Genomic DNA, 27,608 nt, shown 5'->3' on the forward strand with positions numbered 1-27,608 from the left:
TCAGTGGCCCTTTCTAATCAATCTGATGGTTCATCAGATTTCATTTGTTTGCTTAGCAAACATGATCAGGAACCAAAGGGCTGTCCTTTGACAATACCAAGGATCCTGATCCGGATTGTAATATGAGGACAAATCCTGGCTTTTGCTTCTGATTGCACAAGCCAGGAGCCTCAATGCAGACAGTAAGCTATCCTTTTAATTCTTGAACAGTTCAGCTCCTTATGTTGGCAGGAAAAGTCAAGTGGAAGGAAATCAGCCTGTGTACAAAGGCATACAACTGATGAATAATAAAAGCCAGGATTCTCTGGAATTCTGGTTTACTGCTCTTTGCAAATTGGTCCTTCGGATCAAGGCCAAAGTTAAATATGATATGCCAATAATAGTGAAAAGGGGAAAAAGAGTACAAGACAGCATTATTTTAGGCAGAGATACTGCATATTCCCAATCATGTATAGGCATCCTTCAGTCTCGAGAGACCATGGTAACGTGCTCTGTATTGAGGAGCGTCCTCTCCAGAGCAATATTCCCAATATGATATTGGATTACTTTTTTCCTTACAGTAAACCTAAGGAAGTCCGCTTCATTAGACTTTATAGTGAATGAAGACCTTATAGACTTTTATAAGTCTATAAAAGCTTATGCCAAATAAAACTTGGTTGTGTCAAAATGGTTTCTCTTGTTTTCACTCTGTTAACTAACATAGCTACCACCCTAGAGATAATGTCACCGAAAACAAGTTCCTTTCCTTCAGAAATACATTTTTCCCAATATGCAAACTTACCACATACAGAAATGTCATAAAACCACTCTGTAAAGATGTCATATCCTATTGCTGAGCCCAATACCAGAAGCAGATTAGAGATTTGCTATTAGCAGCTCTAAGCTTATAGCTATGAAGTATACTACCAATTTACTCTCACCCCTTCAGGACCAGGTTCAAATTCAAAGTTACCCAAAATCCAGTAAGCATATATATTAGTTATTGGCCAAGGTTTGCTTTTACACACAGGGGAAAAAGCAAAAAAGAAAAGTTGATTTTTTTTCCTTCAGCAAGGAGATACCAGAAGCATGCAACAGTGCCTACCTCTAGTTCAATGAACTGATCCCAGACAGTTTCCCATTTGTGAACATTATTATACAGCTGTTTGTTTTTTTCATAAAGATCTTTCATTTTCACAAGTTCCTCATCATGGTGATTCAATAACTCTTCTGAGAAATTGTCTGGAATAAGAAAAGCAAGGCATATGGCAAAGGATCAAATGGGTGATCAAACAACTCCACTGTAACCCAACCCTGCAGGAATTTCCAGAATTTGACAGTCCAACAAAGGCTGCATCTTGTTTTACAGGAATGTTTTACTGGCTTTAATCAATGGAGTCTCAAGTGCACACTATTTCAATCAAAAATAAATCAGGGAGGAAGAGAGCATAATTACCATTATAAAATGGCTGAAATGCAGCTCTTTGTTCATCACCAAAACAGCATTTTTGCCAGTAACTCTCAAGCTCTTGCCTCACTTTCAAAGTAATTTCTTTAAGTTGTTCTTTCTTCAGTTCGTTCAGGCTCTGCAACTGTTCTTCCCACTAATGAAAGCCAAATAAATGAAACACAATAAAAGATATTACATTTACCAGCATAGCAAATCACTCTTTATCCATATATGCACCAAGGCAGTGTAAAATTATAATTAAATTAAAGAAGTAGCAAAAACAACAGATCTGACAGCCAATGACTCTTAAAATGCTTGGAAAACAAAAAATGTTTTGACCTGACATTGAAAGAACTGCAATGAGGGCACCAGCCATATCTCCAGGAGGAGATATGGCTGGCATACTGGAACTAAGCTCTCTCATCTATTGATACACAGCATACCTGATCCTGGGCAGGCTGAAATGGGAAGTGCTTCAGTGTGAAGGTACTTCTGGAAGTACTTGAGTGTCAAATTCTTTCAGACATGAAATGCAATTCAGACCATTGAATTCGTATTAAAATGAATAGGCAGCCAGTAAAGCGCTTTGTGAATCAATTTATTATTCCACTTGCAGTGGGGTCTTGACTTGAGAACTTAATCCGTATTGGAAGGCGGTTCTCAAGTCAAAAAGTTCTCAGGTCAAATCTGCATTTCCCATAGGAATGCATTGAAAACCATTTGATCCGTATCTGCTCTTTTCCGTCCATAGAAACTAATGGGAAGCTGCTATTCTGCCTTCGACCACTGGAGGGGGATATTTTGTTTCTTTTTTTCCTTAGGTCAAGAAAGGTTCAGGGAAGGCAGGGAAAATACAGTCCAGGCAGTACAGGACCAGGCAGTCTGAAGACTTGTCTCCCAATCCACTCTCTAAACGCTGGGAGGAGTGAGGAAGCAGACAGGCACCCTTTTCACTGGCCAACAGTTAACTGAAAGTTCAAATTTTGCACTTTCCCTGCCTCCCACGTGGTTTTTTTTCAGTTCTTAACTCAAATCTAAGTACTTAAGTCAAGTCAATATTTTCCTATGAGAGTGGTTCTTAAGTCAAAATGTTCTTAACTCAAGCCGTTCTTAAGTCAAGACCCCACTGTAGTTATATTGGCTATAATTATAGCAAAATAAATTCCATTATGTAGAGCATAACACACCAACTTAACATTCCTTTTAATGAATTCCTGCTACATGCACTATACTATAGCAACAAAGGGGGGTAGATGGAGGATAACCTATGACTTCATTAATTTGAATGTCAGCTTGACATCCAGAGCGATTCCTGTAACAGAATAAACATTTTAAAATGACAAGCTGACTTTCTCTTTCTCCATACCTAATATTAACACTGCTGGTTCCCTGTTTCAGATGAGGCTTGGAAAAAGACCCAACACTCAAAGTACATTAAAAGGAAAAGTAGGCTCTAAGTAAAGGTTGCCCCATTACCAGTCCTCACTTATACTTTACCCTCATGTTCTCTATCCTCATAGAGTAAGAATCATAGAACTGCTAACGTAGCACCAAGTAAATTCACAACAGATCAATGCTCCCCAGTAAATGCAGGCTGAAACACACTTAAATTTATAAAAGCACAGTTCATTGCCCAATAAGGGCCCAGCCAAGACTTTGCTATGTGGCAGAGTACACTAGCATGTTCTCATTAACAACTTGAAATGTTACACTTAGATGATTATGAAGCATGGCTTCAGAATTTCACTATTATTACCATCTTTATGGCTTCAGAAATAGAACAGTTGCCTGTTGTTCTTGTCAGTTGATCCCGCTCCTCTTGTGGCCACTGAAGTCTATCCCACAGAACCTGCACCTCTTTCACCAGACATTCCTTGGTGTCAATCAAGGATTCTTTCTTTACCTGCAACTACAAAGACATATCCACACCAATTAATTCAGAACAATCTCATAAAGAATGCAGCAACAAGGCACATGGATTCTATAGTCTCTCAAGATAAAGTATAAACCAGGTAGATCCAGCATGCCATCACAAGTACCTTCTATGCTTCAATTACACAGGAGCTCAGAGTATGGCAGTAATATGGGATTCCTACTTTTAAAGAGGTCAGTGATTGAATAAAATTTCTAGTGGGTGGGGCTGGGTAATGTTTCCAGGTCCCACTCCTTTGAAGTGGCATAAACATACAGAAAATTATAATGGCTGAAACCCAACATGGCAGTAATTTAATCAGACTTTCTCAGAACCTCCTCTCTTTGCCTCAAATCTGTTCCAGAAGATTCTCCAGACCTATGGAGATTATGAAGGCATGTAGAGGTCAACAGGGTAGGAGAAAAATTGCCCTCCTGCAAGTCCTCTGGCAGGAACAGTTCCAGTAGCAGACTGTAACAGGATCTTGGCCTATATAAGAATGTTTAATTCATGTAATTTAAATGGCTTTGTGGTGTAGAATTTAGATTGCTTGAGGAAAGCAATCTCTTTTCCCTGCTGTTTTCACAAGAGAGAATCTTTAAAGAGTCAGTGAACTATTCTAACTCAAGAGACATTGCAAACCATTAGACTTCACAAATATGACACGACACAGAATCACAGCTCAATCTCTCGCACTCCAAATCAGTCTAAATTGACATAAGGTTTCAGAATATGGAATCCAGCAACAAAAGCAACAACAAAAATGGATGGAAAAATTATAATGCTTCAATCATTTATGCAGGCCCTGGACTGAGTGTCCGCTGCCTCCTCCTCGGAGGAAGAGGAGTGGGAGAAGGGGAGCCAGGCACCCAGCCCTTTCCCTTCGCATCCAGGTTAAACAACCCAGTCCCAAGCACTTATGTTATCTCTGTGAGCACAGCATTTTTTACTTTTTGCATTCAGCAGTCCAACCTGATGAATAAGCAACTGGAGATCTTCAAGATTTTTCTTTGTAAGGCAGATATGTTCTTCAACAGCTAACATTTCACTTTCCAAGGTTCCATCTGGGATGTGTCCAATTTCTTCATTATACTCTCTGACTTGTCTTCTCAGTTTTAAAAACCTTTCCAGCCTTTGTTCCTATTAAAATAAATGATGTCGTTTAAGAATAAATAGGTAACCTTTACTGCTTTTATTAGTTCCAAACTAAAACAGGATTTTTAATCCACTGCTATTCCAAAACACATTGAAAATGTTTAAGACACAATGTGCAACACAGGAGCTTACAAACAGGCCCATTTATTCAGCAAGTCCCAACCAGACCAATTGGAAAGCTCCCGCTTTAGAAACCAACTGGTTCTATTAGTCCAATTTGGTTGCTCCTAACTAAACTATCAAATCCTGAACTAACTCACTGAATTCCAGTCCATGTGTTCAAGGGCAAATCACAAGAAACTAAAACACTTTTAGTGGGGATGGGTAATGTCTCTAGTTTACATTAGATTGGCTCAGAAACATCATCTCCTCACTAACCCAGTAATAAGTCTGTAGTTTTCAGGAAGCTGAGTCGTGGCAACTGTTAGGCTGAAATGTTTTGCTAATCATCCAAGTAGCTTCTTCAGTCTGAGGAGAGTTGTTAGGAGATCCTGATATATTGTCCACATTGGTTTCACTTTCCCTGGTCCGAATAGGCTCATTAGATGATTAAAAGAATGGGGGTGAATGAAAATCCCACTTCTGCAGTCCACCTCCACCAACTGTCATGGGTCATTAACAGTGGTCCTTCTGGTGGGTGTGGTCCTGATCTTTCTGGGGACGGATGAAAGGGCAGCATGATAAATAGGAGACAGAGTGTATCTAAGGCCTCCACCCCTGTTGAGTGAGGGATTTTCTATATAAACATGTATGGCCTCCCTGACCCTTCTCTCAAACCACCTATCTTCTCGGTCCAAAATGAATACATCTTGGTTATCAAATGAATGTTCTTTGACCTTCAAATGAAGGAACACTGCTGATTGTGGTTCTGAGCCATTTCTCCTCCTGTACTGGGCCATTCTCCTGTTTAGTAGCTGCTTGGTTTTTCCAATGTAGAACTCCGAACACTCCTCTTTGCATTGGACCAAGTATATTATATTGCTTCTGTTGTGTTTAGGACCATACCCACCAGAAAGACCACTGTTAACGACCCATGACAATGGGTGAAGGACTGCGGAAGTAGGATTATCCCTCATCTCCAGTCCTTTGTCCTCTAACACAGTGGTCCCCAACCTTGGGCCTCCAGATGTTCTTGGACTTCAACTCCCAGAAATCCTGGCCAGCAGAGGTGGTGGTGAAGGCTTCCGGGAGCTGTAGTTCAAGAACATCTGGAGGCCCAAGGTTGGGGACCACTGCTCTAACAAGCCTATTCAGACGAGGGGGGAAGTGAAACCAACATATAGGATACATCAGGGATCTCCTACCAACTCTGCTCAGACCGAAGAAGCTACTTGGATGAGTAGTGAAACGTTTCAACCTAACAAGAAAGAAGTCCAGATGCCATGGCTCAACTTCGAAATAACCTCAACTGGATGACTGAGAATCTTCACAGATATAAGGCTGTAGTTTGCACCCAGGAATTGTGAATGCTTACAGAACTTCACAATTTCAAGTTAAAATAATAGCCCTTGCTGCTAAGGCCTCACCTTGACTTCAAAGAAGTAATCAGAGAAAGGTAGGTGACTCTCAGAGGCCCAGAAAGGTAATCCCCATCCACTCACAAAGAACTTTTGAGGCAAGAATATTCCTTGTTGGGTTCAAGCATTCTGCATCATAGGAGTTTCTGGAGAGACTGATGCATCCATGTTGTCTGATTTCTGACTGCAGGGAAGCTTCTGGGTGGTGCTTCCCTTAACCACAAATTAAGGGATTTGCATGTCTTTTTAATAAAAAGTTGCCTTCACTTTAAAATTTTCATATAGTGGTGCCTCGTATAACGAGTGCCCCGTTTAACGACGAATCTGCATAGCGATGGTTTTGCCATCGCTTTTGCGATCGCATTGCGATGTTGCCTATGGGGAAAAAACGCTTTGCGATTTTTCCCCATAGGCCCCATTTTCCCCCAGCTGAGCGGCGGGAGCCTCCGAAGGACCGCTCCCGCCGCTCAGCTGGGGGAAAATGCCGGCGGTGGCCTCAGAAGGACCCTACCGAAGGGTCCTTCCGAGGCCACCGCAGGCATTCCCCTTCGGACCGGGCATTTTCCCTGAGCTGGGTTTAATGCGTTCCTATGGGGTTTTTCTTTCCGTTTAGCGATGTTTCCGGATAGCGACGTTAATCCTGGAACAGATTAACGTCGCTATGTGGGGCACCACTGTATCAGAAACCCCAATAGGATTCTCCCACATAACTAAAGTTATTTTGGATCTGACTGGGATGAAGGAGGTAGTATACTGGGAATCCTTAAACTTGAATTTTAATCCAAACCAGGGAAGAATTAAGGGGTCTTCAGAATACTAATGTCTTCTGTTGACTGATACTCAGGCATTATTCTACTGACATAGCTAGGTTTTCAAATATGCAGTTTTTAAAATATGTGTAACTTTTCTGGAATGTTTCTATTTTTCTAATGCAGAGATAAACTCAGCACAGTACCTTTATTTTCAAAAGCTTCTCAACATGTTCTTGTAGTTCTTCCAGCTCCAAGCTGCTCGGAATACTGCCAGTAGGTATGTAGTAAGGGGTCTCATAAAGCTCTGAACATAGGTCCTGGTCTTCCTGCTGCAGCCGTTTCAGCTTCTTAAGCCTTTCATGTTTTTCTTTAAGAGCACACTCTAAAGCCAAGCGAAGGTCTTTTTCTAACTGAAGTATGGTTAAACTTTTATCAACCTGGAAAGAGTCATAAAGTTGCAGAGGTAACTACTAATAATAATTGTGTGATGTCAATTCTGACTTATAGTTACCCTTTCCAGGGTTTGGTAGGTAAAAAATGCACAGAATTGGCTTACCAGTGACTCCTTCTGGGGGGACCCTGGGGCTGTGCAGCTTACCCACAACTACACAGGCTAGCTCTTTTCTCAAGGTGCACAGGGGGAATCAAACGCCTAACCTTAGGCTCCGCAGCCAGATATCTAAACCACTGAGCTATCCAGCCAGCTAATACAAAAAAGTGGAAACAAGAGTCCTGAGCCTATTTTGGCAAGCTAGGTTTATTTTAAATTAGGGTTGGCATTTGAAAAGTACAAAAATACAAACAAAAACTTTGGGTTCAATTGCCTGACCAAACACTTAAAGCATCAAGTCATTAGAAAAGAATGAATTAGCATGAGACAATATTCCCTTCCTGTAAATCCTAATTTATATCCATGGGAAAGGGAGGGAGGGCAGAATAAGCTAAGATCTGAGCCCGTCCCACCTCTTGCACTTATTGCCCTTAACCTGCATTCCAATTATGTTGCTAGTGTGTAGGTAAAAAAGCCACATGAGTACTGCAAAATGAGAATGGTAGATTTGCAGAGCAGCAAGGCTTTTCTATGTTAGAAATAGTTCCCTATTTTCATAGCGAGTAAAGTCGAAATATGCAAGCAGAGGCCTTATTTTGCAGAGTTCTAAATTTTGAAAAGCAATATTATTTATAAAAAGTGGCTCCATAGAGAATAAATAATGAAGAACTCCTACTGCTGATAGGTATTTTCAGTCTTCACTGTTAATTAGAATGGATTGCCAACTACCCTTAGTGTTTTGTCATTAAGAATAAGCCGCTGAGGATCAACTTGCCTTGTAGGGATCCAGCTTCAATTCATCTCTGAGCCTATTTAATTGATGCTTATGAATTTCGATGTCATTTTCAATTTTTTCTTTCATACTGTTTTCTTCCTCAATCATTTCATTCAACAGAACCTGTCCAGAAATACACACACACGTCAGTAAATATGTCTATCAAATGTATTAAATGTAAAATTTTCAGCACTTGTTTATTTAATGCATTGCATCCACAGTTAAAAATGTAAGTCACATGTTTGCTTTTTTAGACTCTCATATTTCTACCAAATATTTCAAAGGAAAAGGGAAACCCTTTAATATTTGTAGTTGCATTACAACTACAAATATTAAATTACAACACAAATAAATTAATGAAAAAGACCCCAAATCTTGTTGTTTAGTTGTTGTGTCCGATTCTTCGTGACCCCATGGACCAGAGCACACCCGGCCCTCCTGTCTTCCACTGCCTCCCGGAGTTTGGTCAAAATCTAGTATGTAGTAAATGAGTATAGAACTTTTTGAAAAGTTTGTGGGAGAAGAAAAATCAGTGTATGTGTCAGCACACCCACGTTAGAGTAAACAACTGGGCAAAATTAGATCATATTGCATGAAAATCACCCTCCTTGTCTCTTTTTTAAGCAGCCTATTCAGACATGATCAAAGAACATACAACTATCCACTACTGTTAAGCAGGAGTGACTCTATCCTTTTAATACTATAAAGTAATTCTCTTAGATACACCCCATCCTGATAACTAATATACAGTAGTATGCTAATATACTAGAAATATAATCTGAGAGAGCATAACATGTTTGCTCAATAAAGAGCTCTGGGAAATCCAAAAGCTTATATTATTTGTAACTTCTTAACGCTCCAATGAAGGCCCAAGCTCTGAATTTATAAATTTTATTCATACTTCACATTTTTCTTAAGCTGACTTGTGACATCTGCCTAAAAAGATGATCAGATCTCATCTTCATAAGAATGTTTAAGTGGGAAAACTCAGTATGATTTATATTTTCTCTACAGTTTCTCCCATTTACCTCTGTTTCCCCCACTCCCATCCTGCTCCCAAGCTTAAAAACCATACATTTCTAGTAATGAGGAAGAAGCAAGATGCAGGATTATCTTAGCTCCCAATGAATGGGAGCTCCCAACTGACATGTAATTCTGCCTTATCCACTACCACTCTGACTTCAGAAGTTGCCTACACACTTTCAAGCTTACCTCCAAGCTGTAAAGGCTAAATCTTGCCATGAAAATGGCTCAAAGGGAGTTGAGTTTTGTGCCTATGTACTAATACCACGTCACATAATACAAGTAGCCTGGGGACCAGGAGAAAGCAACCCAATCCTTCTAACACAGAGAAGGATTACATCACCAAAATTCTGTTCATACCTCAATGTGGGCCTTTGCTGCCTGCATGCGCTCCAACTGCAATTCATGGCTGATACCCATTTCATTCCATAAATCCAGCAGCTTTCCCACAGCCTGGGTCACACTATTCACAAGTGAGGAAGCCAAGACCTCACTTATGAAGAAAATAAAAAGAAACAAATGAATAACTTCAACACTACACTTTTGTTTTATCCAAAGAATTCATTCATTTTCTGCACTGGAATCCAGCTCAATAATTTGGCTCTTGATGAATTTTGTAAATGCCATACAGCATCTAAAATTATCTCCAGTTTTGTTAATATAAATACATTATTGTCTCTGTCCTCTCATTTTTTTTGTTTGTTTTCCATCTACCAAGGAATGTGAGAGTTCTTTTTAAGGGAAAAACTAAACGTTTTACATAGTAATTGGATTTAAAATTTTCTGAAATGAGAGATTAATCATTGTGTGTTTGCATTTTTATGACTTTATTTGCTTAACTTCTGGCTTGTTGAAGATTTCATGGATGTTTGCATTATGAACTATTTTATGAATTGTCCTTTTTGGAATTTTTCTTTGGCCTAAATGGGCCATAAATCCAACTAAGTTATATAATTCCAGTTTTGGGTGTCCGTAAGCAAACAAAACACATTAGGCACAGTTATTCACTGAATTGGGAGATATTTAGATAAAAGCTGATATTCCAGTCTAGGACCAGGGTGGGGATCATGTAGGCCTCCAAATGTTGTTAGACTACAATAATGCGGTCAAAGACTGCTCACGTCCTGAGTTCGATCCAGACAGGCTCAAGTGATTTTTAGATAGTGTTATACATTACTGCTTTGACTGGATTGTTAGTACTGTTACCGGCCAAATGTGAATTGAGATTAGACCAGTACTGGGTTCCAGTTCTCTGGCAAGGATCACAGGCTAAGACACAAGACAGCTGAACAAGCCAATTTTATTAAAGTACAAAAGTTCAGCTGGGCCTCCCATCTTAAAAGCAGAGGGAGACCCCGAGGTGATGCATTACATACATTTTTATAATGGTACAAACAAATAGCCATAAAAGGACTACATTGCTATTGGTCATCTGTCGCCCAACTTTTGGATCTTGGCTGTGATTGGACTTCAGGTGTTTCTGCAGTTGACCTATTGGTCATCTGTACCCCAACCTTGGATCCTGCTCCTCATTGGATTTGAGATGCTAACTTAGCCAATCAGAAGTCAGAAGAAAATATCAGTTTTATGCCCTGATGTTTCTTTGACCTGTGCCCAAGATGCTGCCTGAAAGTCTCTGGGAACAGGAGTATCCATCATCACTGCCTTCCTCCCCTGACATTCCAATGCCACTTTGGGCAGGATATAGAAGGCCCTTTTGTTATTCCAAGTGTAGCCATCTGGCCATACTTTACCACAATGTCAGTTCCTGGTGTAGGATGGGGGTTTCTTTGTTTATTTGGATGGGCCATAAATGCTTATCAGCAGTGCTATCAGCTAAGCGTGAATGGTCTTTGTTGTTCCCAGCTCTGGGTTGAGGCAGAGTTAAAACAGAATGGAGTTTGTAAAACAAATGTGACCATTTGGGAGGGCATACATTCTAGGCATTGCAGAAATACAAAATATAGAGGAGTACAAATATAAAGTACATTTGGGATAAGATACAGTTGTTGTGGTATAGATACAGAGCATAGATATAAATGTATACTAAAATAAACAATAAATGCATAGTACATTACAAAATAGCATAATCAATGCAGGAAATAGTGTTATTCAAAGTACTCTGCTTGTGTTACACTATAATTCAATAAGGGCCTGGTCTCAACTACAAGGGCATTATAACAGAAAATGTAATCTTTTGTTAGAGTTCTGTTACAAAGGTTACAAGGTATTTTGATTTCAGACTACATAACCCATACAATGCTTAAGACTCATCACAGAAAAATCTATTATTGAAAATATACATCAACCATTAACTATGAATAAGAATGATACATAAAAGAATAAAGCATAATATTGCTTGTTAAAATAAGGTTTCATCTTGGCCCACTCACAGTACCACTTGAGTTTTTCTCTCAGAGTGAATCTTTTTTTTTTTTTAAAATGGATACTTATTGATCTTTGCTTTAATATTGCCTTGTTAACCCTGAAAATCGGGTTGATTCTCCGGCAGAGGCAGCAGACTAAGACACGAGACAACCAGCTGTATAGAATGCCAATTATTTATTAAATTACACAGCTAGGGCCCAATCTCTTAAAAGCAGAGAAGAGCCCCGAAACACGGGTGCATGGATGTTTTATAGGGATACACACAAAGGGCCGTAAACAGTTAGATTCTGATTGGTGTCCTGAACCCGAAACTTTGGATCTCTATGCCCATTGGCCCTAAATGTTCTGTGGGTCTGACTTATTGGCTACACCTGAATGTGCATATGATACGCATGCCCCCTTGGCCTTAAGGTTATGAATTACTCAGATGGCGACTATGTGTCTGATTTGACAGTACCCAGATATTCGTTTTATCTCTGTCGTTTTGTTTATTGTTGCATTGTATATGGTGGCCTTCAAGTAACAGCTTTTCCCTTGGTGTCAAGATGGAAGTGCCTTAGCTTCCTCCCTACGCATACCAAGGGTGCCAATTATCTCCTTAATTGCCCTCTGAGCAGGCCTGTTGTTTTGGGAAGTGAAAGTATTGTGTTCTGTTCCTTGGGGCGATATCTCTCAGCTAGCAGATGGAAGGCCATTGAGGCACTATGTGTTTTGATATGCAAGGGTGTGTTTGTAAAGTTAGCACCCTGGTGTGATTGTGGCAAGAGTCAGAAGAGATCTAAGTCAGGGTCAGTCTACAGTAAAAGCAGTTTCTAATACAGACCCATTCGGATACAGATACATTCAGATACATAAAGTTACACAAGTATTCATGTGCAAGACGTTACAATAATTAAGTTGTATTGAAACTAAATACAATTGCTGTGTTGTGGAAGAAGCAATGGGAATAAAAGAAGCAATGGGAATAAAAGCGGTGCATGGAGTGAGATATCATAATAATAAAATGCTTATTTGTTAACCCCAGAATGGGCAGCCTTCACTCCCCCCTTTTTAAATTCTGACAACAATAAGATGGCGGAATTTAAACTCTAAACCACAAATTGCAGAAGCAACAAGTAAAGACATAACAGATTTTGAAAGGATGAAATTGGAAAAGTCAGGAAGCCAGGACTGGTAAAAAGCAGTTGCAAAACCATATGTTTCACAGAGAGTAAACTTAGAAATAATACAAGCAGTTAAACTTTAAAACAAAAACACAATTCCCATCAGGATGATACATATGCAAGGAAAAGAAATCCTATCATTTTTATTACAGCACTAAATTTCTTTGCTCTATGGTGTAACGGCGAAGATCTTCCAACCTCTGTCTGTTTTCCATCCACTGGGGGGGGGGGGGGGGGGGCAGCGATCCCTTCAACCTTTTTTTTCTGCAAATGAGAAACTCCAAGCAAATAGTTAAGCTAATCTTCCCCAACCCCCCTTGGAAATCTCCTTTGTCAATCTTAAAAGTACTGTAGTTCCTTTTCAGAAACATTTCAGTGTGTGAGTAAGTATTTTCAACAAATTTTCATGCAGATAGTACAGTTTCAATTGTCCAGATGTCCAAGAACACAGATTATCAAGTAATGCAGTAGTTTTCACATGTGTGTCTAAGGAATTCCCACAGAAAGTGCCTATGTAACAATTCTGGTAAAACAAGCAGGCCATTCCTGGTATGAAATCAACCCCCCTTGTCTCTCCAGCTCCCACTTTGTGCATCTGGAGAAGCAAGGAGGGGGGTCTGAACGTTCCTGGCAATTCTGCTTGCTATCTCTTATCTACTAACCTAACCTATCCTATCTTCAAATTCTCTTCCTTTGCATTTCTCTGCACTTCATCACCGCCAATCATACCTCTCTTTCCTCTTCTCCTACTGTCCTGAAGTCCCTATTTCTCCAAAGTTCCCCAAAAACAGGCAACACCCTAAAAGCACAGTGGGAGTCTGTAAAAATTTATTTTCCCGGCCCTGGGCCAATGTGAGGGCACGGGTGAAGTCTCAGGTGGAAGGGCTTGTGCCTCAACCATATGAGTCTACTTTTAGGCAAATGGTGGCAGAAGGGTGGCAGAGTTCAAACACATACTCAGAATGAGTAGTGGCTTCAGGTTAACCAGAAGTAAAGTCAGAGGGCCCCCCTTTTTGCTCCAGCACCGGACTGTTACCTGCACTCCCATAGAAAATCAGCATGCCTCCTTTATGGGAAGGACAGCAGCTGCCACAGCTTGTAAACATGAGCGCCAGCCCTTGGTCACTAGGTCCAACTTTTGAGAGATAAGCTACAGGCCTTCGCCAGTTGCCAATCATCTGCATGGGGACTCCCAGTGCCATGCTGTCTCACTCATGAACAAATAAGTGGCTGTTCTGTGTCAGGCAGCCCGTTCTGGGGCAGAGGGTAGCCTCTGCTTTAGGAGCTGGAAAGCCTTCATCATGCATGGAGTCTCTTCCCACTCTGTCCCTTAGCCTTTTAAGTGCCTCATAGAGAGAGGATGCCCAAACAGGAAAATTTGAAATCCAAATATATATTTATTTCAGAATCCCACTATGCCTAGGAATGTACACCAGCCCCATTTAGTATCTGGGAGGGGGACTTGGGAAATAGAAGAAAAAAAAAATTCCAGATAACTCACCTCTGTGGTTTCAACTTGCGCTTCCCAACTCTGAAGCCTTCCTTTCTCAAACACGTACTCTGCCAACAATCCACATACTGCATCTTCCATTGTCCTGCATTTTTTCTGTGGGATTCCATAGTCAGCAATTCCCCTAGTGTCTTGTGTGTGTGTGTGTGTGATTCTGTTTTTTTTTTTTTCCTGATTGCTGGAGGTGAAGTCAAGGAACCTGCATCCTCCGGCCTGTACTGTTGGTGTGGCTCCCCCCCCACCTTCTGAGGCTGCTGAAGAGGAGGGAGGGGAAGTTCCCATGTCTCTCCTGTTACTGAATCTGGCAAGTTTTTTTTTGTCTCGCTTGCTTTGTCTTTCTCTGTTTCCTTATCTTTGTTAGGACCTGCCACTAAAACTTTATACTTGCAGGTCGGTGGGGGGGGGGGGGGACTACATAATCCATAGAACCATACAGGATGTTGTTGGTCTCAGAGGGACTAACTTTAAGTTTCCCTTGTATCTTTTTGGGCTAGGCTGATACTGAAGCAAAACAGCCTACTATCTCAGATGATTTTCCTTCCCCCCTTTGTTGCATCCTCTGCCAGAAACTGCAGTAGGCAAAATTTGAGTGCATAATTTGATCTTGCGTCTCTTTTTGAGCCCGGACCTTCTTCCCACGAGTCCCCTCCAATTATTTAGTACACAGCGTAGGAGCGTCCCCCGAGTTTGCTGTGCCTTACCAGCGCAGGAACCACCCATATTGGTGACTCGTGCCTAGCAAGAATCTTATTGCCCGGCCGGGTCTCCCTTCTAGAGCGCCTGGGGCAATCACTCTCCACTCTCAAGCCTCGATGAGCTGTCACACATTCCTCCATTCGTATCACTCACAAGCCCTGTTCACTGCCCACTTGCGTTCACCTTTCAAGCGTCACGGGCCGGAGCCTCGGCAAGCAGGTGGGGCGTCTTGGCAGTGAAGGGTGGCTATCAAACGCTTTTTCCCAGGCCTCACGGGATTACCGTCTTTCAGGAGTCTCCCGTATCTTATGGTTCACGAAGAGCACCTTTTCTGGAAGCTCACCGTGGAGGGCGAGTGGCGGGAGTCAAAGGTCCGGGACCCAGTGTCTGTGCCTCACGTTGAGGAGTAGTTAACTCACCGGAGTTTCCCGGCCAACGCACCAAATGTTAACCCTGAAAATCGGGTTGATTCTCCGGCAGAGGCAGCAGACTAAGACACGAGACAACCAGCTGTATAGAATGCCAATTATTTATTAAATTACACAGCTAGGGCCCAATCTCTTAAAAGCAGAGAAGAGCCCCGAAACACGGGTGCATGGATGTTTTATAGGGATACACACAAAGGGCCGTAAACAGTTAGATTCTGATTGGTGTCCTGAACCCGAAACTTTGGATCTCTATGCCCATTGGCCCTAAATGTTCTGTGGGTCTGACTTATTGGCTACACCTGAATGTGCATATGATACGCATGCCCCCTTGGCCTTAAGGTTATGAATTACTCAGATGGCGACTATGTGTCTGATTTGACAGTACCCAGATATTCGTTTTATCTCTGTCGTTTTGTTTATTGTTGCATTGTATATGGTGGCCTTCAAGTAACAGCTTTTCCCTTGGTGTCAAGATGGAAGTGCCTTAGCTTCCTCCCTACGCATACCAAGGGTGCCAATTATCTCCTTAATTGCCCTCTGAGCAGGCCTGTTGTTTTGGGAAGTGAAAGTATTGTGTTCTGTTCCTTGGGGCGATATCTCTCAGCTAGCAGATGGAAGGCCATTGAGGCACTATGTGTTTTGATATGCAAGGGTGTGTTTGTAAAGTTAGCACCCTGGTGTGATTGTGGCAAGAGTCAGAAGAGATCTAAGTCAGGGTCAGTCTACAGTAAAAGCAGTTTCTAATACAGACCCATTCGGATACAGATACATTCAGATACATAAAGTTACACAAGTATTCATGTGCAAGACGTTACAATAATTAAGTTGTATTGAAACTAAATACAATTGCTGTGTTGTGGAAGAAGCAATGGGAATAAAAGAAGCAATGGGAATAAAAGCGGTGCATGGAGTGAGATACAATAATAATAAAATGCTTATTTGTTAACCCCAGAATGGGCAGCCTTCAGCCTGTTAATTGTAAGTTGCCTCTTTATTCATTGTTCATGATTTTTAAATATCACTTTTTAATTATGGTAACCACTGTTATATACTCATTGTTTTTAACTTTAAATACTGTATTGTCTTTCATTGTTGTAAGCTGCCTTGGGTCCTTTTAAAGGAGAAAGGTGGGGTATAAATAAATAAATACCTAAACAAACAAATAGCCAGGTCAAGTTTGACTCGGCCTTCTAAGGTTAGTAAACTGAGTACTGATCTCACGGAGGGAGGGGGAATGTATAGCCTGCAGAATTAAACTGTAAACTGTCCAAAGAGTGCTATGGGGCCAGTATAAAAGCAACATACTTTGCTTTAGACTGCAGCTTCCATCTCCTTTAACAATTGACAGTATTAGGTACAGCTAACAGGAGCTTCAGTCAAATGACAGCATGAGGCCCACTAGTCCTTCAATGTTTCCAATGGAAAGACAAGGAGGGAAAAAAGGATCAAGTCTATTTTCCAAAACTGGCTTGAAATCTCCATGAAGCTATGAAGCAAAGGATTCCAAGTCAAAGCAGTGTGTCTTACATTGAGTCTTTCCATAAATCATTTTGATAGAACCCTTGAAACAACATCAATGTTACCATTCTCATAAACAGAATAGAAACAAGCACTGGAGAAGCTGAGGGTCTTAAAGTGACCACATGCAAAAGAGGACAGTGCTCCTACACTTTTAATTGTTATGTCAAGGACAGAAATTCATTGGTCAATCATGCCATTGAATGCAGTTATTATTATGTATTGATACGCACACTTGCCTATTTAAAGTACAGGAGCCCTGTCTTCTTTTGTATCTGGTCGCCTTACTGAAGATACCATTGTCTAAGGCTGATAGTGATTTCTTCATAAAGACAAAATTTAGAACAACAGACCCTAGTTCATCATCCAATTTTACACAATCACCTTATAGGTTTTACTGCCCAGGTGTTATTTACATGATATACATTCATGCATTTCTATCACTATTTTGTAGCCACCCTAAGGTATAAAAGTCTTCTGTAAAACTCCCTGGAGATATTATCCAAATACTGTACTGTATTAAGATGGGTGCACACCGATAAATTGAGACCTGCTTTCCTTTCGTTGTGGAGAACCACACGTTGCCCTAACTCATTTATTTAGCTGGAGAAATTATTTTCCACTGCAGCTCCAGGACTCCCCCAGCCAGCATCATCACTAGCAGATTCTGGGAGTTGTAACGCAGAAAAAAATAACTTTTTACCCCAAAAAGTAACTTGACAGAGTTTATTCCTTCGCCTTCTTTTGTAGTTCCCCTAAAACCCGACCATCCTTTGCGCCTCCCTCCACCCCTCGCCCCAATCTTTAAGGTCACAATCTCACGTACACTTGACTCAGGAGAAGCCCTATAGAGGAGGAGGACTCTTACTTCCAAGTAAAAGTATGGCCCACCGCCTAAACCACGGAATGCCCCATAGCCTCCTTTCCATCCCCGACGCCGCGCCCTCTGACCTCCAAGTCCAACGGTTTCCCTCACCTTTGCCTCATCGGCTTCGCCATCTTAACTGACGAGGAAACCCTCCACAGTCCCAGCGTGGAGAGTCAAAACAAAGAGGAGACCAAGGCGAGAAGCCTCAACAGCCGCCACCAACCGCCGCCAAAATTCAAACCGAAGGAAAAACTGAGGCAACGTCTTCGTCTCCCAGAGCCTCTTCTGATTGGTCCGAGAGGCAGCCAATCGCAACTCACTTCAGAGTCCCTCAATATAGTCAATTAACGGGTTGGGGGGGGAAATAGGCGGGGCTTCTCGCGAGCCTAGCGCGCGGTCAGGAGGGAAAAGGCTCCCTGGTCAATCGGTCAAAGTGTTTTACTGTATCTTAAACGCTAATGTGATTTAATATAAGTTCTCCTGGGCGGTAGCCCATCAGGTTACATTGGATCCCTACATCGGAGGAGGTGGGAGTTAGTCTGCAAAACATTATGTCGAATAAAACCCATTACGTACATTTTAAGGTGTCACCAGACTATTTATTATTATTATTATTTTATTTTACTTGTTTCATTCACCTTAATCAGGATCATGCAGAATGCTACAAAACCTTTCCAGTCAATTAAGTGTTTTCTATTTTTTTTTTGTTGCCATCTTGATAATGTATTGTTTGGAATTAATCGCTATAATTGTATTCTTTATGATTTTATATATGTTATATTGATGTGTTTTTATCTATGTAAGCCGCCCCCAGTAGACATTGTCTGGAGGGGCGGGGTAAAAATCTAATAGATAAATAAATAAAATAAGTGTCTTCGCCCATCGGATCATCTGTCAGAAAGTCACATGGAGCTAAACAGAAACTTCCTCCAAAGTCAGGAAGAGATTTCAATGGCAGCTCGCCTCTTTCTCTGGCAACACAACCTCCTCCAAGTTGTATCGGCGGCATCTCCCGTTGATCTCAGCCGAGCTCTTACCCAAGTCACTTGCAGCTGCCTTTGCGAGCACTTCTAGCCTTGTTCTCTCACGCACCCCCCCCATCGCCTAATGCCAGTCCTTGTATTGTTGTCTGCACACACACACACAAAGCAGGAAGTCAGAAAGGAGCGGCCATCTCATCTGGGAAAGAGGGGTGGATTGAGTGTCTTTTGGTCTCAATTTTGGAACAAGAAAGATCGCAGCAGGCTTGGTCCCTAACGCTCCTCCCTGGGAGAACCGTTTTCTGCCCAGACTAAAGGGGGGGGGGACCGGATGTAGACACCAAGAAATAAACAGATGGAAAATAGGATACCGACGCGGGTGTCCCCGGTAGCCCCGCGAAGCATTTGAGTTTGCCCGTGAGGGTTTTTTTTTTTGAAAAATCATAGGATGGGACGGCAGCAGTATTTTGGGATCTGGTCGGTGTTACAATTTCACAGGATCTGATGAAGCCGCAGGAGGCATTGGCCCTTGCAGCCCTGGTGGGTCTAGCCGTGCAAGTGGCCCGGGGCGGCGTCTTTATCCATGTGGACGTCTCGCAAACTAAAAGGGAACTAAAGCACTTCTGGAAAAGCACCGGATATTGGTAAGCCATGAATATTTTCTGGTGGTAAGCATTGCTAGCTGGCTCGGCGCCCAGGATCAGGGGTCTTCTTTTGCCAAAACACAAATAAAATGCGTAGTATTTTGTCCCTCATGTTGGTTCTTGGCTTCTAATTTTTTTTTCTCCCCAGTGTTAGGACATGTCTGCGGATAGGCAGTTTCTATGTGAGAAGAGTGTGAGAGACGCGCTTTGTGGAACATCTGCTGGCTTGTAAATTTACACACTGAACATGAAGGAGTAGATAGGCATCGGAGCAAATAGTATGTATTAGCTTTTAAATAGTTATTGATGCTCTCAAGAGCAATTCAAAGCAAACATCACATGTGTGGCAGGCGCACGCACACACACACACACACACACACACACAGAGAGAGAGAGAGAGAGAGAGAGAGAGAGAGAGAGAGATAAGTAAAAGCAACACCAGTAGTTACAGACTCGGGCACTCCTCGTCTTATCTGGGCAAAGAGAAAAAAGTTCAGGAGACTCCAAGAGGAAGAAAAGTCTTCAAAAATTGTACAGCTCTCCATGAATGAGACCTGAGTTGGTTAAAAATTGCTAGTTACAAGCTATGGCCGAACTGCCAAACAGTTTTTGCCAACCGAGGAGTCATACCACAGCCTAGCAAGGCACCAGACATCAAATCCATCAGTGCTCATTTAAAACAAGTACTGTATCTTCTGACTGTGAATGCCTCCCGAGGTTAACAGATAATTTGCACTCCTGCTTTTGGATGTGAGTAACTTTCGTAGCACAGGATCAGGAAACAAGAGTGTAACCAAATGGATGTTGATATTTCCTTGGTACTACACTGAGAGCCCAAGCCATACATGTTCACTTGCTCAAACAAGTCCTGCCAACTTCCGTGTTGTTTACTTTGAGGCAGCTGTTCAAAGGGGCAGGAAGCAAGTCTCTCGAATGGCCACAAGAAGTCATGTGTGGACAAGTGCTGTGGGAAGGCCAGGGTGATGAGTCCATGCATTGCATCAGGGTTCTCTGAGCAGGGTTTCAGACAGTGAAACCAGGCTCCCTTCCTCGCTGTACAGAAGTAGCACTCCGTTTTCAGAGAACTTATTAAAAAACAGCTCTGTGACAATTGCTTTGTGTTTCAGTGAGAAGCGGTTAACTGATGAAAAATGGAGTGAATGGTAATGAGCAGAAGAACTTGTAGAGGCCATCTTGACCCCTAACATTGGAGTTGTCAAAATTCAAGCTGCCCTTTGCTATATCAAGTTTTTACTTCTGGCAACGTGGCACAATATTGTGCTGCAATATCAGACCATTTCCTATTTTATTTATTTATTATTACACTTATATACCACTCATCTAGAACGTGTCTACTCTGGGGGGTTTACATAAAGCATACAAAATAAACTAAAGGTAAAATCTGAATTAATCGCAGAATCCAAGATGGAAAAAGAGAGGAAAAAAGAAAAGTGTTTTGAATCATGAATACAGAAGCATAATATCCCACATTGATACCTGGAGAGTTTTTTTTTATTTTAAAGAATTCCATTTCCTGGCTTTTTAAAATGGAAGTTTAAGTATACATAAACTACACAAATTCCAACAGCAGCTTCATGTGGAATTACTCAGTGCTAGAGGACCCCAGAAGATGAGCCTTACTGATAGACCACCGGAAAGCCAAATAAGTGGGTCTTCAATCAAGTCAAGTCTGAAGCAAGTCACATCTAGAGCAAAAACGAGTAAACTGGAGTTATCCTACTTGACATATAATGAGAATACATAACTGACTGGAAAAGACAATATTGCTGGGGAAAGTGGTGTGGGGAGGTAGTAGGAAAAGAGGAAGACCTAACATGGGATGGGTTGACTCAACAAAGGAATCTACACCTGTTAGTTTGCAAAGCCTGAGCAGAACTTACTGGAACAGACAATGATTTATTTGTGTGTGTGTGTGTGTGTGTGTGTGTGTGTGTGTGTGTGTGTGTGTGTGTGTGTGTGTGTGTGTGTGTGTGTGAGAGAGAGAGAGAGAGAGAGAGAGAGAGAGAGAGAGAGAGAGAGAGAGAGAGAGAGAGAGAGAGAGAGACAGCTGGAAGGGAAAACAAAGTAATATCTCTTTCCCCTACCTAGGAACATATAGAGTGGTGCCCCGTATAGCGAGGTTAATCCGTTCCGGATTAACCTTCGCTATACGAAAACATCGCTGTGCGGGGCAGGAAAACCTATTGGAACGCATTAAACTTAGTTTAATGCGTTCCAATAAGTGTCTAAACTTACCCCCTCCAGCGATGTTTTCACTCCGGCGGCCATTTTGGAGCCGCCGATCAGCTGTTCGGCGGCTCCAAAATGGCCGCCGGAGCCCCAATCGTCGCAAAGCGAGTGCGGCGATTGGGGCTGATCCATATAGCGATCCCCAAAAAGGGATCGCTATACGGATTTTTCGTTAAACGGTGCACTCGTTAAGCGAGGCACCACTGTACAATGTTTTCACAATGCTGCTGGTAAGTTTGTATCACAAATGCTCAGTCTTATAACAAAGTGTTTTTCTCTTTTGAAAGGGTCTTTTTGAGGATCAGTATTTCAGCTCCTGCTGCCCAGATTCTTTCCACATTTAAAAAAAAAGCAGGTGGAGACAACCGTTCTCATTCAAGATAAAGAAAATTGGCGTTTTCAGTTTATGTGATCCATTTTAAATCTGGGATTGTTGGGTTCACCTGTTTCTGAATGAAGAGAAACAGTTTTACTTTTTAAAATAAAAATCTTAATGTGAAAACCCTTTGCTACACCTGTGCCAAATTTAGTGCTGATCTGGAGCCCAGTTTCCAAGTTTATAATTTTTTGTTTGGACTGTCCTCATGTTGAGGAGTGCCTTGTAGAATGTAGATTTGCTCTACTGTACAATAATGTAGCTGTACTTTCACACAGCTATAATATAAGTGAAGTATATTGAGATGCTGAAAAAACTATGTAAACACTGAGAATTATTTTCCACTCTCTTTCCAGCCCTCCTTTACCACATAGCCAAGCAGACTTGTTTGATCTGAGTAAAGACCAGGTGATTAACTTGGCTTATATTTCATCTGTGCCGCACAATGGCATCGAGCAAATTCGAATTCACTGGCTTCTAGAACTTGTTCAAGCTCGGTAAGTCACACTTCTGTCATTTCCAATTGGCTTGGTTCAGTTGATCTTGCCTGAACGATCATATGAGCATCCTGTGGCCTGAGCTGCTCAGGTTTGAACTTCCAGGCAGTGTGGTTAAGGGACTTTTTTGGAGGAGAAAATGTCTAATAAGGCCTTGTGATTGATAAGTGACTGGCAAATGTGAAAAACTCTATTCAAGATGTATCTAAAATACATGACCACCAGTCCTCAAACAGAATTTCAACTCAGAATTCAGGTGCTTCTGCCATATATTCCATCTTGTTTCATCTTTATCTGAAGAAGCAACAGACCAAAACAGCGGTAAGTGTGTTGGCACAAAACAAATCCAGACTACATACTGAGGTAGCAAAGTTGACATTTGACCATTTGTAACCACAGTTGGGACGTGGTGGCACTGCGGGTTAAACCGCAGAAGCCTCTGTGCTGCAAGGTCAGAAGACCTGCAGTCCTAAGATCGAATCCATGCAATGGAGTGAGTGCCTGTCGCTTGTCCCAGCTCCTGCCAACCTAGCAGTTCGAAAGCACGCAAATGCAAGTAGATAAATAGGTACCACCTCGGTGGGAAGATAATGGCGTTCCATGTCTAGTTGCGCTGGCCATGTGACCATGGAAGATTGTCTTCGGACAAAACGCTAGCTCTTTGGGAAACAGAGATGAGCACCACCCCCTAGAGTCGGACATAACTGGACAAATTGTCAAGGGGAACCTTTACCTAACCACAGTTGTGATACCTAGTATGGTCTAGTGGACAGAGTGATGGACGAGGACTCAGAAGGCCTGCCTGAGTTTGAATCCCACTGAGTGGGTTCTCGGTTACCTTTGGGCATTTCTCTCTCAGGTGATACAAATGAGGATTCAGAATTATTAAATAAAGAATTTTTATTAACAGAACTGTTTAAATCTTCTTTGTTACGAACAATTGAACTTTGTATAGATAACTGGGGAGGAGAACTCTCCCAAAACCACAACAATGATTTTTCTTCATTTAAGTCCTTCAATAATAGGTTTTTGTTTTTTCCTCTTCCTTCGTCGGTTGCCACAGGAAGTTGTTGCGGACCACACACAAGGTCCCGCAACATGGGTGACGGGCCCATTCTCCCTCTCTCAACGCTTTTTTATCATCAGGTCTACATGATGTACCAACCGGGTAGGACCTTGATTCCTGGGATAAACCAGCACTGTCCATTCTTCTGGACTGAGGCCAGGAATGATGGGTCTTAGTTTACTCAAAGTCAGGCTCACTGACTCCACTTTAACACTATCGGCCAAGGGTCTCTTTACCGGCACAGCGAAAACCTGAGCACCACTGTTAGCTCTATCCATCGCTGCCTCTCTGAACACTGTGATTTTCTCCTTCTCTTTGGATGATGTTCCTTCCTCGGTGGTCAGGAACACATCCACCTTTTCCCTTTCGCGGTTCTCCTCCCTCCTCTCTCTTGCCCCGGTCCCAACTAAAGAACTGACTTCTTTCCTTCCAGAATCTTTGGTCTCAGGCCCTCACTGCTTCTGGTGCGTGACCTTCTTCTTTCTCCTCTGATGGTGCTCCTGTCTCTGCTATCTCCCGTGTCTGCATATCTATGCTAGCCCTTTGAGGGGATGGCACACTCTTTGATTTTTCCTCAGCTTCTTCCTCACACCCACTCAGAGATGGAAACTCACTGGATGTGCAGAACTGGTAAAACCATTTCTTAGATGTCTCACTTACCTTGAAAAACCTATATAAGTTGTTTCCTACTTGATGGCACATAATGTAACACAAACCATGGCTGTAGGAAGCCAGCAACCATTTGAAGATGTTACTGTATTATGCAGTCTAGAGGTCTTCAAATCGTAGTCTGTGACCCAATTTCAATTGGATAGTAAAGTAAGACAGCAGCTGCTGGGTCTACCTCTCCATTTTCATTTGCTGTGCAAAATGGTCACCTTCAGTGAGTAGCAGGAAGGAACCATGTAGAGATTCCCTTCAGTAGTATAGGTGGGCGTGTACCAAGAGCATCTTTCAGAGGAGGTACTAGGCCACTTGCATTTAATGCAATTTTTCTTTCTGAGGTACTCCTCCATCTGCAGTTCAGAACATGACTATGAATGCATGTCTGCATGTGCACATGCAGTTCAACAGGCTTCAGTCTTCTGCAATTTGCAAGGAGATGTTCAAATGGGAAGAAATGGGAAAAGCAAGATATGAAGCAAACACAAAAATAAATATTTTAAAAAATGAGGGTATGGAGAAGGAGAAACCCAGCTGTTGCTTTTTTCCAGGCAACTTAAAAAAAACAAACCAATTTCTGTGAGATAGGAAAATTTAGGGAGAGGACCTCATATGTGAGGTGGCTGTAGGGTGTTTTTTCGCTCTAATATTTTGACAAGGGCCTTGTGGCACAGAGCCACGTAGGATCACATTTCTTCTGATTTTGTGCAAAAGATGTTGCTGAAAGTTGTCGACCATAGTTTCTGGAGTGGCCAAGCGAGACAACACTCAAGCTGCTCCCAGGGTGTACCGACAGCTGGTCATATTTGCTTTACCACACTGGAGGAAGCAATATTCATATCTTAGTAAAAGAAAGAGCTGACCCTTCCTATCAGTGTCCTAGACAATGGAAGTAGAATGTTACTAGCAAGTAAGTTAAAACATTACTTTTCCCTGTCCCAGGTTAATGCACCGAGGGAACGGTTTGGGAATCCAAACATGGATGTGTTGGCTTCCAGAATAACATTTGCATTTTTTGGTTTGAAGAGAAAATACTTCAGATATCAATTTCAGAAGGAGACTTGCCAGTGTTCTGCAGCTCTGTCAGCAAAGAATATTCAGCCTAAGTACACAAAGCTATGACCTGATTATTATTGTTTGATAAAGTATGCCCTTTTCCACAGTAATCTGTCATGATTTGATTGCCTTCAGACCGAAAGCAAGAAAGTGCAGGTGAGCCTTCTGAAGAGTCTCTCTGGAGTGAATGAAATCTTAAAGAAAGCAAAGGGCAAAAGACTTCATTAACAAAGGCACCTGATCTTTATTTTTTATTTTTTACTTTCTGGTTCTTTCCTAAGAAAAGATTGACCACAGGGCTTGGATTAGCCATAATACTAAACTATTTAACATTAGGAGGATGGGTTGTGGTGAACTAATAATTTAGAATCTTTATTGTTATTTGCATTTGTTATTGGTCTTGTTAATCTGAATACTTTGAATAAAACACAATTTCTCAAATCTGCATATATCAGGAAACTGTGGCTTGTTGGAAACCGAAAGCAGAAGCTTTTGATGCCCTCCACATCCGTGAGGAGGAGGAGGAGCAGGGAGAACATATGCCCAAATCCTGTCATGGTACATTCTCATAACATTCGGCAATGGTTTAGTGTTATGTCTGAACTGGATCTACCCATATTGTCCAGTGAATGACATCAAAGCCGACTGGATTTTAAGATTAAAGTATTCTGTGTTATGTTTGTACTACTAAATATCTTATAAAAGTTTTTTTTTAAAAAAATTGAAAGTCAGCTCCATGCTGCCTTTTGAAGTCCAAAGAGGGCTCTCAGCATCAACATTGGAGACCTTAGCCTAAAAGTGATGAATGCAAATTTTGCCAAGTGCCAGTGCAATTACAGCCTTGGGTTATACAGTTGAGTCGTCTCCTATGGTCTTTGTCTCGTTTATAAACTCGACAGCACTGTGTATGCTGTGAAACAGCAATTCGTGCCTATCTTTGTTTCCACTGCTCATGTAGCTCCCTCTTTCCAGAGAAGCTATCACCGAGGGATTGCAACAAGCCAGGAGCACCATGACCTTCAGTTCCTCATGGTCTTTGAGCGTGTCTTTTAATGCGCTCACACCAGCTGGGTCCAAAAACGGAATGGAGGAGCAGTCAATGATGATGGCCTTAACCTCTTGGTGTTTGGCGACCAAGGATAATGTTGCCTCTCCCTGTTCAAGTCCCTTCTCAAAACTTGGTTGCCCTTTCCTCTTGGCTTTTTTGCTCCTGGCGATTTCTCTAGCAGGGTCAAACCCTGTCCTGTTGTGGAGGCACTTCAGGAAAAAGTCCTTGTTTGCGTAATAAAGGGGTGCTTCAAAGCGGAAAATTTTAACCTTTGGAATAGGCAAGAGATTTTTATACACGTCATCATCTTCATAGAAGGCAGTGTTCCCAATTTGACCTAGTAAGGCCACATGAGGGCGTTGGGTGCGGCCTACAATGCACAGGGCTGAAAAAACGACCCCAACCAGAAGCCCCATTTCGGTGCTGATTAAGGCAGATGAAAGCATGGTAACACACCATACCAGGGCATCCGCTTTGTCTAGGCGGTAGCGCTGGGGAACGTCTTTGAATTTCCGAAGAGCTCCCCTGAGGCTGACAATGATGATGCAGGCCAAGACACATTTCTGCAAGCTAAAGAACAGAGGTGCCAAGAAAAGCAGCACCAGCAGCACGACAATGGCACTCACAAGACTAGACACTTGGGTATGACACCCTGTTGATGTTTTTACTAGGCTCTTGGCCAGGGCTGCGCTAGTGGCAAAGCAATGGAAGAAAGCTGGGATGATGTTACAGAAGCCAATGGCAAACATTTCCTGGTTGGCCCTGACCGTGTAGGCATATTTCTTGGCAAACATTTCCGAGAGAGAAACGGTGAAGGCAAAACCCACTATAGCAAGAGGGATAGCATCGATGGCAACCCTCTGCATGAGATTCGGGCTGGGCACCTGGGGAGGAATAAATCCAGTGGGGATTTCGCCTGACACGCTGGAACCATACATTTCCTTCAGCTGCCCGTAATGCGAAACCAACGTTGCCACCACAATCACCACCAGCTCGGTGGGAAGAGGAATCTTGAGTTTGTGCTTATATCGGTCCCCCAGTTCCTTTGCCGTGACCAGCACAGTGATGCAGATAACGCTCGTGATCACATCGCAGAGATTAGTCTGGGAAATGTTGTGGAAAATGTTCACCCAAGTGGTTACTAAGACCCCGTATCCGTGGGCACGAGGGATTTTTATTCCAACAAGATATTTAACCTGAGCTGTTAAAATGGTCAGCGAAGCGCCAGTTGCAAAGCCATCCAGCACAGGTTCTGAAAGATACATCGATACGAATCCCAGGCGGAAGATCCCCATCAGAACCTGCAAGAAAGACAAGGTCAAGTGGAAGAGCGGGACACAACAG

At 42.1% G+C, this 27,608-nt stretch overlaps 3 protein-coding genes and 1 long non-coding RNA gene across 12 annotated transcripts in view; 1 reads left to right on the forward strand and 3 right to left on the reverse strand.

Moving 5' to 3' along the window:
• Positions 1–18,830, reverse strand: part of LOC110086255 (protein regulator of cytokinesis 1) — a 38,192-nt gene extending 19,362 nt beyond the window's left edge. For 5 of the 7 annotated variants that reach the window (XM_072991940.2, XM_072991936.2, XM_072991938.2 and 2 more), the window contains exons 1-8: positions 17,793–17,975; positions 9,474–9,606; positions 8,091–8,213; positions 6,969–7,202; positions 4,314–4,481; positions 3,186–3,338; positions 1,436–1,583; positions 1,085–1,221 (exon numbers count right to left, since the gene is read on the reverse strand). In XM_072991940.2, coding sequence (XP_072848041.2) covers positions 1,085–1,221; positions 1,436–1,583; positions 3,186–3,338; positions 4,314–4,481; positions 6,969–7,202; positions 8,091–8,213; positions 9,474–9,606; positions 17,793–17,815 — 1,119 coding nt within the window. In that variant the 5' untranslated portion in view covers positions 17,816–17,975. Of the gene's footprint in view, positions 1–1,084; positions 1,222–1,435; positions 1,584–3,185; positions 3,339–4,313; positions 4,482–6,968; positions 7,203–8,090; positions 8,214–9,473; positions 9,607–17,792; positions 17,976–18,721 lie in introns of those variants that run through there. The other 2 variants (XM_078384822.1, XM_072991939.2) reach the window with 2 other exon arrangements.
• On the reverse strand, positions 10,397–10,744 carry LOC140704794 (uncharacterized). The gene is made up of 2 exons (XR_012084229.2): positions 10,605–10,744; positions 10,397–10,534 (listed from the first exon to the last, which is right to left on the reverse strand). It is a non-coding gene; the product is annotated as an uncharacterized LOC140704794 (long non-coding RNA).
• Positions 18,817–27,608, forward strand: part of IDUA (alpha-L-iduronidase) — a 62,816-nt gene continuing 54,024 nt past the window's right edge. For both annotated transcript variants that reach the window (XM_020807065.3, XM_072991935.2), the window contains exons 1-2: positions 18,817–19,308; positions 22,291–22,431. In XM_020807065.3, the coding sequence (XP_020662724.3) occupies positions 19,169–19,308; positions 22,291–22,431 (281 nt within the window). In that variant the 5' untranslated portion in view covers positions 18,817–19,168. The remainder of the gene's footprint in view (positions 19,309–22,290; positions 22,432–27,608) is intronic.
• SLC26A1 (solute carrier family 26 member 1) overlaps positions 25,460–27,608 on the reverse strand; it is a 42,330-nt gene continuing 40,181 nt past the window's right edge. For both annotated transcript variants that reach the window (XM_078384821.1, XM_072991933.2), the window contains one exon: positions 25,460–27,565. In XM_078384821.1, the coding sequence (XP_078240947.1) occupies positions 26,063–27,565 (1,503 nt within the window). In that variant the 3' untranslated portion in view covers positions 25,460–26,062. The remainder of the gene's footprint in view (positions 27,566–27,608) is intronic.

Source organism: Pogona vitticeps, chromosome 2 (genome assembly GCF_051106095.1).
Source record: "Pogona vitticeps strain Pit_001003342236 chromosome 2, PviZW2.1, whole genome shotgun sequence".
Lineage (NCBI taxonomy): Eukaryota > Metazoa > Chordata > Lepidosauria > Squamata > Agamidae > Pogona > Pogona vitticeps.